Raw genomic sequence first — 11,271 nt, forward strand, 5'->3', positions numbered from 1 at the left:
ATCTCACCCCTATAAATATGCTCCATTTATATCTCCATCTACCGCATCAACACAACTCTCATTTCATATTGATTACTTATTTGGACTATCTTTCTCCCATTCATATCCCATCATACATTTAATCATTTGAAAAAATAAACTATTTGATTCCTTCTTGTATTCCTAAGGAAAGTCTTATTTGATTCTATTGTTGTATGAACCATGTGTGGAGATTTTCAATATGCAAATCATTCATTGAATCATCAGAGATTTTTTTTGTTGGCAGTTCTATGTGTGAGTGTTTTAGTGTGCTTTTGTTTCTCAATTTCAATATGCTAAATGTATTTATCTGCTATGATTGATGCAGGGTATAAGCTATGTAAAGCTTGTGAATTTGCCTCCCTTGATGGGACTATGTGAGTACTATTCTATTCAATTTTTTTCTCTATAATTTAATTACTAACCACAAATTAATATCCACATTCCTCTCTCGCCAAATCAAGTTATGCAAGTAGGTCTACTCTTGTCTAACTTTGGATCTTTGTGAACTCCATTTAAATTCTATGGAATATTTTAGCTTTCAGTTTCAGGACTGGAAAGCTTTGCAATTAAGGTAGGTTTTAGGAAGACTATGGCTAAGTCCTGAAACAAATTATTAGACATTATATTGCTGTAGATTGCTCTTAGAGAGTAGATATATGTTCTAAATGAATTCAACTAAAGTGCTTGAGCTTAACCGACATTCTCACACTGGTCCTTAAACTAAACTAAGCTAACTACCAGAGATTTTTATTCTTGCCTAACTGCAATCTGCAAACCCACATTATTACATCAATCCTAGTGACTATCCTAGTTGTTAGAGGCATTCACTCCTATTTGAGATGCAATTTGTAAGTATAAATAAATAGACATGGTCACATGCAAAAAGTTCTAATTAATGAGGAGCCCAAGCTACCATCAAAGGAGACCATTTTAGACTTTAGTTAATAAACTGCCATGATCCAATAATTGAGTAACATTTTCATTTGTCTTTTGGAAATCTTCTTTTCCCTGTTCAAGGAAAGTGCAATTTTATATCTCAAGTGTCAACATTAATATTGATGTCTCATGATCTAAGACTCTATGTTTCCCTAGTACAAATTGCGAAGCTGCTTGCTATATCATCTTTGAATATAAAGCTAGATAGATAAATAGTCATACTTGAAAAGTGACTCTAACAATTAGTTTTATTATAGACATTTATATTTGTTTAGTTGTATTAGCTTTTTTTAAAAGTTTTATTGTCCAATTTGCCATGGTTTAGCTGACTATGATGTTTGACTTCCATAGGGTTAATAATGGTTTAAGTTTAAATTAGGATAATTAGATTTATGTTTAGACTTGGAGATGATCCAGACAGCCTATTTGTTGAATTGATTTCTCTACTCCAATAACATATCATTGCAAGGAATATTGTAAAAAATGTTATTTTCAGAATCCCAATTTAATTTAGTCAGATTAATGTTTGTACAAATTCTAGTTTTGTTCCTCCTCTAGTATATGCAATCTTGGGAACATCCAAGGATATAGTAGTGGGCATAGTGGTAGTTGTATTGCTTCTCCTTGCCTCAATGCTTGGAGATGAGGTTTCTCCCATAACTAATCTAGAGTTGTATATACAATTGGCTTTGATTGCAACATTTTTTGCTAGAATAGTCCATGCATCCTTGGGTATTTTCAGGTCAGAGCTAATAGTCTATACCTCCATTACTAATATACAAGGTAAACAAGATAAGGTTGCCCTAAATGGCCAATTGCTCAAGTGTTATAAAAAGTTTAGGGTACTAATGGTTACTATCTCCTATACCTTGATAGTCCTAAACTATGTTTATAGGAATGTGAAAGGAACTTGAATTTAGGAACAAGAAGTATGTAGTGAAGAGGCTTCTAAAAATGAATAAGAATACTAAGTCCTCCTAAATTTATAATATAACTTCAATAGTTGTATTGAGGGAAAGAAGATAACTTGAAAGGGATCAAATCAATAGGATAAAATCAAAGCAATTAAAAATACAAATAAAAGAAAATCACATTAACTAAAAACGATATTATTAGGCAAGAGCCTATAGCAAAATGGTAACTTGTGAGCCTCTCAAGAGGTCTTAGGTTTGAGTCTACTCAATCTTGACATATAAAATAACAAATAATCTCAACAAATCGTAATAGTTAACCTAGACTTTGACCTTTTATCTTTGATCTTTGATCTTTTCTAATGATATAATTTGAATGAATCATGCAAAGGAATCATTGTTCTTTATATATATTTGATAGTAACTTCTATCTATAAAAGCTTTGTTTGATGTTTGGTGGCAAGATTCTAAATAAGTAGACATTAGTTGGATGTTTGGTGGCAAGATTCTAAGCAAGTGGCCATTGCAACTATATCATAGGTGTCGTCCTCATAACTTCAAGCTCTACTTATTAATTGCATCACTTTTAGATTTTCAAAAATATAGATTTTCAAGGATCTATGATATCTCTAGTGAGATTAAACCTAATGATCAAATTCTCCATAAACTATATAAGATCAATATAGATATTTTTATAAATTTAACCCTCGCTATTAGTATCAATGTTTGTCATTTAATTCTTTTATTTGACCCTATCACTATTAGTATCCAAGCTCTCCATTCTCCACATAGTACAAATTCCTAACTCAGAGATCAATATGCTTAAAATATTTTGTAGATTTGTTAAAACAAGAACATTCATGTCAACAAATGTTAGTCAAATTTAAAATATATGCATACCGATCCGTAAGAATATATAGATAAGGTCAACATATAGAAGAAATGATAATGTCATAAATAGTGTGTTTATCACATTGCTTAGAGTATGAAGATACAACACCTCAGTTTCAGGTTTTCTTAACAATTGAATCGCTAATATGATTTTATGTTTCCATTATTTTGAATGTTGAGCTCGTTTCAATTGACATACTAAAACCTAACTGTTACACCTCAAAGCCTAAATTTGACATGAAAGGGAAAAGGAGACAACTATCTTCGCAAGAATACAAGAAATAAATAGAATCAAGGATAGAATTAGAATAGAATGAGTTGAATACCTAATAAACACAAAAAATACCCAATGCAGCAAGCAAGGGCATGGGCACGACAAGGCAATGGCAGAGCAAGGGTACAACAAGACCTTCAAGGGCACAAGCATGGAAAATGGGGCATCAATCCAGCTTATCTCCACTTTTCGCAACTCTCCATTGGCATCTTTGATTCGCAACTTTCCAATGTCACAATCAATCAAATGCATAATGATTTGTCTTTTTTTTTTTTTTTATAATCACACAGGCATCATAATTACGACACCAACGTCAGTATTGCAATAGCGTCAAGGACAATTGCAAAAAAAATGAAAATCACCCACAAATTACTTTGTCGTTGCAATTTGACCCCAAATGTTGTAGAGTGGCCTCTATATTATTCCTTTTAGCATAATAGAAAATGCAACTTGTACTCTTATTATGTCCTCTTACTATGCCTCTTCCCCAGCAAACACTTCTCAGATCTCAATACCAAATTTGCAAAGTTGCATCACAATAATCCCTTCGATCGCTTACTTGCATTATACTTCACATCCACATAGACTTAATCCACTTGATACTTTTTTTACTCCACATTACAACCATCAAAATAAACCTTCCTTTATACCAAGTCCTCAAAATAATTCATTGAGTCAACTTTGAGGCTTTCCCAATTACAATTTCAATAGGACATTATTAAGAAAATATTCTACATTACATCTTTTCATAACCACATGATATTGTTGGCTCGCAATATTTACAACTTCTCCCATGTGCGACCTCAGACTTTGCGCACTCGTTATTATCATCATTAGGATGTCTTCTACCTCTGTCCAACTTCTCTTATCCAAATTCTATCCCATTAGGAGATATAATTCAAACACCATAAACCACTTCTCAGGAACTCTGTCTACAAACTATCTTTTGTAAATCTCAAATAATTGCTACTAGTCTTTGACTTTCTACACACGCTCTTAGCCACATCATCAAGATACCCAGTGGAACATGTCCCCAACTGCGCTTGATCTCATCTTCAATCCTTGAACCATACAATCTCAAGCATTGGCTGCTACTCTGCCAATCTTCTTAGTGTGTTGACATCAATGACAAACATAGTCGTGAATGCAACACACAATCATGTTGTCAATCTCTCCAATGGTCCAACAATGCTAAGATACTCCCCCATAGGAATATCATCAACATTCATGCTAACAAAGAGGGATTTTTGTGTGAGGGGGCAAGTTGGCTTTTTGGGTAATTTTCATACTACATATCACATCTTAAGTCTTTGGACTATTATTGAGGAAGCTCTCACTACTCGAGGAAAGTTTATTGCTTTCAACTATGTTCCCAAGGAGTCTCTTTTTTAGCAACTCGAAGACATTGAGATCTTCGCAACTCTTTTGGTGGTCATTATGAGATTATACAAGTTTGTGGTGGGTAAATTCGGAACTCTTCACAAGCTCTTAGACCCGATTATGAGAACCATCATGGTGAAGCAAGGTTGCCCTCTCTCCCCCACTTTATTGGGCATCTACTTTGATGAGCTTAAGGCCTTCCTTTGTGATTCTTCATTCCCCAAAAATGGTTGTTACTTGCATTGGGTCCTGATCTCCATTCTCTTTTTTGTGGATGACAGGGTTCTTTTGGCTTCTTCTCTAGAGAGCCTCCAGCGGCTTCTTGATGGTTTGGCTTCCTTCTGAGACTTGAGACAGTTAGGGGTAAACATGGGGAAGACCTGGCTGATGGTCTATGACATCTCTTCATCACGGTCATTAGACCCCTAACAGCTACTAGATCTTCCCCTAGTCTTTAAGAGGTCAAAAGTTCTAAAAGACGGAAAGAATGATGCAACTGTTATTAACTGTTGTTACTAAGAGTCTTCGTAAGAGTATATTTACGAGTTGATTTTTTCTGTTTGCAAACTGTTGTTTCTTACTATCTTTGTAAGATTTAATTTAGGAGTTAAGGTTTCTATTAAGGAGTTCATTTGGAGTTTATTAATGATAAAAGGGGATAGATGAAATCATAGAGTTAAGAAGTTCTTGAAGTTATAATTTTTTTTGTTACTAATAATAATGTATGCAGTGAAGGAGATGTTCTAGACTGAAAGTATATAACTTTTGCATATTTTTATTCTATTGTTCCTCTGTTATACTGAAGATGTGTTTACCAATTCGCAGGATCTGAGGATTGTCTGCATCAGAAACTAAGATGTAATGACTACAAAGTAGCACATCTATCTATAGCAGTAAGACGTCTGGAATTTTCTGTTTACATGAAGGCAACAGGGCAGCAACTGGGGTATACAGCTCAATAATACAGTAGTTGACTTTACCTGGCCTTGTACCCAGTAATGAGGACAATTAACCTTCAAATTGAAATAAAGCATTATACATTAAAATTTTGAATATGAAGCACAGCAGAGAGGAAAGGGTAAGACTGTAAATGTAGCGAATAATACTTGGATGAGGTAGAAGCCATTAATCTGACCTTTGTTCACCATAGATCATTGATATTTTTGGTGAAACATTACTAGATAGGCATCAGGCGCCCCAGAAGTAGGGGTCCCCAGCCATGGCTCCTCTTCCCTCTTTAATTTCTATGGACTGGTCACTGCACAATGCTAAACAGTATTATACTTGGCAAATGAAGAAATTTTATTTAGGTGTAATCATCTGTTGGTGCATGCAAGGATAAAGAATAACTTGAAATAACATTTTTCAAACTAGCCAAAGACGGAAACACAAAACAGGCTAATAATAATTGAGGGTGACATCATTTGAACAGTTTGATTGATTTTATCACTTTTATTATTTCAACCATTCGAATACATATAAACATTTAGTAGTGATCCTAAACATTACAGATCAACCGAAATCTTAAAATTCAATAGCTTTTGATTGGCGTATAGACAGCGAATAGTCATTGCTTAAGGAGGTGTGAAGACTGTAGTAACCCTTTGGCACTTATAAACACCGGTGCCAAAAAAGACCCACCTCCCATGGAGGAAAACTTGTCTCTCATTGCAAGAGTTTACTGTAGAATACCTTATTGCCTATAATGTAAGAAGAATACGTAACTACAGTGCCTTTTATGATAACAAGGATTTTTCAAGTTTTTATTGCCATATCTGCTTTCATTTGATAATATATATGGACCCAAATGACAATGTTACCACTGAAACTGGAGACCTGAAAACTAACGATGTGAGCCCAAAGTTCAAATTATACCCATGAAGGATAATAGCAGTTCAGTCCCTCCAACAGAGCAAAAACTCTAGCACACCCCAAAAACACAAGTTCCATCCATGTTTCTCATTGCCTTCAGGAAATATATCAGTTCCCTGTCAAACGAACCAAAAGATGCAAAGAATTAGAAAATTCAAAACATTGACCTCACAAAGCGTAGCAAAATTACCTATAGCTTTGCAACAAATAAAGAAGTTCAAAAGTTGATTTATCAATATGTTTCTTGTTGTTTGCAGAGTCAAGAGAACATTATCTTCACACAAGCACACTCAAAATTCACCCGTTTAAAGCATGGTTAAGACATTAATTGATCTCTTAACAAGAACACATACTTTACCTATATGGCACGATCAAGACATTTAATCAATGTCTTCTTTTGTAGAGATTAGAAGATGAAGCTTAAAAGATGGCTGACTTGTTTTTAATGCAATTATATACTGTGTAATTCCTATGGACAAATGAGCCAGCGTCACATATTGGTAAACTCAGGGTTGGCCTTTTCAAGCCTTCAAGACACAATCGATGTAATTATGTTCATAGCAACAAAATTTTGAATGAGAAGCAATACTTAACGAGGAGTTTCAGATCAAATGTTTATGGAATTAAGTAGATCCTGAGGGTCTCAAAAAATGTGGAAAAGAAGATTGCATCAAGGGGTCAGTTGGAGAAGGATTTAGGAGACGTGTAACTCGTTTCTCCCATTTAATGAAGATACTTTAAAAGTATTTTGAGGAGACATATAGTGACAGTATCATAAAACAGAATAAAACAGGAAGCACGATTAAATCCACAATAGACTTTGAGCCAAAATTGAGCTATGATGTCTATCAATTTGATTGTATGTGTGGCTTATCTTATGTTGGGGAGATGGAACAAAAAAATTGAACAAAGATTCGAGGAACATAAATCGGAAATCTACCGACAAAAAATTAAAGAGCTCGTCTCTAGCAAAACATGCTTGTAAGTCTTCACATGATTGTTTATATTGATAAAACAAAACATTTTGTCAAGAAAAGAACTCTACGGATAAAGGAAAACCACAGTCGCAATTGAGATTAGATAACATCCTAAAAACCTCAGTTAAGATGATAAATAATGGACTGGAGCTTAGTGATCCGTGGAGACCAAACATTTGTTTGCTTAAAGCTCGTGATGGACTTGATTGATCATTGTATTACAGTGAATAGTGTGTGTATCATTTCTCAATACTCGATATGTCTATATTAAACTCTGGGTCATCTATTTTATAAGGTGATCAACCTTGTTTCTTACCATATATCTTAATAAATGACTCCAAAGTGTTATTCAAAAATGTCAATTCTTGGTTGCAGTTTAACACTAGGGTTTGAGGAAGCTTGAAGTTCCTAATGCTACTATAGTGTTCAGTATTTTCGTACTAAAATATGTATGCTTGCAATGAACAAAGTTACGTGCACTCCGATGCTCAACCACCATTTAGAAGCCTTATATGTTCATCCTATTCTGCGCGGACTTTCTCAAATGATGAAAGAGTCATTTTTATTGGCACAAGATTTTTAAAACGGGGACATAACTCCAATTGAAGCTGCATTGGGTTCCAAATTAGCAAACCTCAAAAAGAAAACATAGATGTATGGAAAAAAAAAAGCATTTTTCATGGCAAGTCTTAAGGGATTCATATACTGCTAATACAAAAGGCGTGAGGTATTAAAAATACAACTCTTGTTGACGAACTTCTATGGTACTAAGAGTACGAGATAAACTCATACGGTATTTAAATAGAACAGAGAAATTAATCAACTCCGCTTCTCCAGCTCCAGGTTCCACTGATCACAAACATATGTATACCATGAACTTATACCAATTTCAATTTTAGAAAAAAGTAGAAATAATATCATTTAAATAAAACCACCTTGAAACATCATATATACAATATTTATGGAATGTGGATAACGGACCAAAACTGAGAATATGATCTTACATGAAGTTGAGTACTGCAAATACTTACCTCGCCTTCTTTACGCAGCTCTCGAGGAAAAGTATTTTGTAAATGGACATTCTTTTCTTCCCCATTAAGCTTCAAAAACTGTGTCTGTTGGGCAGGCTCTTTGCTGATATCTCTTAAGTTACTGCCATTGTCATTATTAACCTCATTATCTAGTAGCACAACACTAGAAGATTTAACAGACTCCAAATCAGCAGCAACAAGAGAATGAGATGTATTAACACTGGGTTTTATTTCAGCAGCGGGAAATGACACATTAGGATATTCTTCTTTTAGCCTTTTTGTACCTGCCCGCTGAATATTGTCATTCCTCGCATTTGCATCTTTAGGTTGGTTGTTTACTTCAGCACAAACGTGTTCAGAACTAACCATGCATAAATCCTGACCAGATTTACATTCCTCGTGCAGGAGTTGGGGTTCTTCAAGCTCAACTGCAATAGTAGATTCCATTTGGTCAGGATTCTTTATATCATACAATGCTTGAGATGAACTCATGCAAACCCCTTTAGGTGTCATACAAATTCCTGTGCAAGAGTTACAGGGGAATAAATTGAACTTCATTGCTTTTTGCAATGGTTGTGAAGCGTCAACATGATCAGTTCTGTAATTGTCCATACTTTGCAACATTTCAAAAATTCTAGATTCAGAGTTGTCTAGATTGGTTTCGTTTTCACATCCATTGTGCTCCTGGAGATTTTCAAGACCTCCCTGAACACTTGTCTCAATTTCTAGCTTTTCTGAAAGAGAAAAATTATGTGCTTGATAAGCATTAGATTCATAAGTTTCCAAAATTTCTATGGACTCACGGTTGGGTTGAGTAAGCCCATAAAAGTCCCAAAGCTCATCCTTCACTTGTTTGCTTGTATCAGCATCATGTTGTCCAATAATGTCCACGCTGACATCTTTCACATGTTCACTATGTCCTTGTGCAGATTCGAGCCCTCCTTCCCCAGCAAGAATAGTATTACATTCTTGCTTTCTAGGGCTACTAGACCCAAGTACCCCTTGAAATGAGCTCATAGAATAGCCCTCACCAAAAATAGCGGGTGACTCAATCTTCTCTACTTCTATTGCTAACATTTCTGAAGGTATCGGATCATCTGCTTCAGAAGCGTGAGATTTATGGGATACCAATCTTTCCGAAATATCATGAGACCCTGAATGTTCTATCGATCTCTTCTCATATTGAACCTCTACCAATACTTCTCGATCCTTGTAAACAATTTCATCTTTTGAGGAATTCCCGTCAAATGTACCTGGTTCAGAATTGTTTACTGCGGTCTCCTGCCCATGCACATTTTGTTGCTTGGAAAGCGAATTCATTCCATCCTCCTTTAGCATCGCAGATTCTCTCTCCATACAACTGTTGAAACTCTCTACAACCTCAGGTGGAATCAAGGGAAATCCTTCACTAATATCCCTGACTTTCTGGGAAGTAGTAATATCGTCTGCTGGGGAGAAAGAAAAATCATTAACTGTTATGTCTCGTATTGTGCAATCCTCATTGTGCATGCACTCCACAATATTTTTATTATTATTTATAATTTCGAGCTCAGATGGTTTGCTTGCTTCAATAAGATCTGTTTCACACCGGTCAAAAGAAACAGCATTTCCCTCATCCCCTTCCTGAGTTGATGACTGAAGGCTTGCGTGCTTATCATCGATCTTTCTTGAAACACCCCAATCCCTAAATTGCCCAAGAGGAGTTAATTGAGAACCTTTAGATAGATCAAGGGTTGGTCCATTTCTCTCTGATACCTTTCCTAAAATTTCTGAATCCCCAACCTCCCCTCTCCCAGATGGAGAAAACTCTTGGAACCCAGCATTCTCAAACAACCCACTTTTATATTCAACCCCATCAGAAATCGCAACTTCCTCCGTATGAGAGGAAGGATGTGCCAATCCACCCACCATATCGAACATTCTATCTTTATCTTCTCCTTCATTTGTTTGAACAGGTGTCTTAGGACTGAAAACATCTTCCTCGTTCTCTTCTACTGGGCAAGATTCAACAGTTGCTGTAAACCCAACAAGGATTCAACTCCATAATGACAATTTTGTATAAATAACGCAAATTAGATTAAAACTCTACAAGACCTTATCCAAAATATGAAATGAAACCACAGATCCGAGAACAGATTAGTGACGTACCTGAGGGACGTGGCGCCTGAGTATCCTGCAGGGCCTTCTCCTGCTTCTTCCTTGAAGCTCTCCGTTTCTTTGAACCCTTGGCCATTTATCCAGACCCAGACTTCAGTACACAACAATGTAGATATTGTTTCAGTTTCAGTTTCTGTGAGTACTTTTGGCTTCAGTATTACCAGAGCTTACCTACTTTGCTTCTAAAAGCAAGAGGCGGCAATTTAATGGTGGGAGAAAATTCAAACTTGAGCGCAAAAGTTAATGGCGGGAGAATATTCAAAATTGAGTGCAGAATTATTGAAAATTATTGCATCTATCCGTTCTCAAACGTTGCCTATGTCGAGCTGTAAAATTCTCTCCTCTGCCACACTTTCAAACGCGTACATCATTCTTAATTGTCAATATTTACTAATGTTTGTTTTATACCAAATCTAGGGGAGACACACGAGTAGTCGTGATGGCTAACTTTGTCAACACATAATTGTAAAACCGAATGTCGCAGGACTTTCGTTTTTTTTTGGAAATGTAAAATGACCACTTAACTAACTTCAACTAAGGTTTGAGGTTACCACTCACTCAGCAAATTGTCGAAATAATCAATTTAATTCAAAGTGTCTGAAAAATGCAATTTTGGAGGTCTTGACCAAAACTTACTAATATCAATATCAACAAATGATTGTTTTAACATCATTTCTTATGAAAATATATTCAAATACTTCTTATGAATGTAACCTATTAAATACTTAAAGAATCATTAAAAAAATTGATATCATTTTTTTAAGTTATTTTAATATCTTATATAAAACAACAAGAAACCAATAATTGATCGTATTTAACAC

The 11,271-nt window shown here is 35.3% G+C and overlaps 1 protein-coding gene across 1 annotated transcript; it reads right to left on the bottom strand.

Moving 5' to 3' along the window:
• Positions 1-5,836: 5,836 nt before the first annotated feature.
• LOC149566947 (uncharacterized) lies at positions 5,837-10,625 on the bottom strand. The gene is made up of 3 exons (XM_089820163.1): positions 10,442-10,625; positions 8,294-10,308; positions 5,837-6,401 (listed from the first exon to the last, which is right to left on the bottom strand). Exons 1-3 carry the CDS (start codon positions 10,524-10,526, stop codon positions 6,309-6,311), a joined length of 2,193 nt encoding a protein of 730 aa, XP_089676289.1. The 5' UTR covers positions 10,527-10,625; the 3' UTR covers positions 5,837-6,308.
• Between the last annotated feature and the right edge of the window lie 646 nt (positions 10,626-11,271).

This window comes from Cupressus sempervirens, chromosome 3, assembly GCF_028749045.1.
Source record: "Cupressus sempervirens isolate cs-2001-9-10 chromosome 3, ASM2874904v1, whole genome shotgun sequence".
NCBI classification, from domain to species: Eukaryota; Viridiplantae; Streptophyta; class Pinopsida; order Cupressales; family Cupressaceae; genus Cupressus; species Cupressus sempervirens.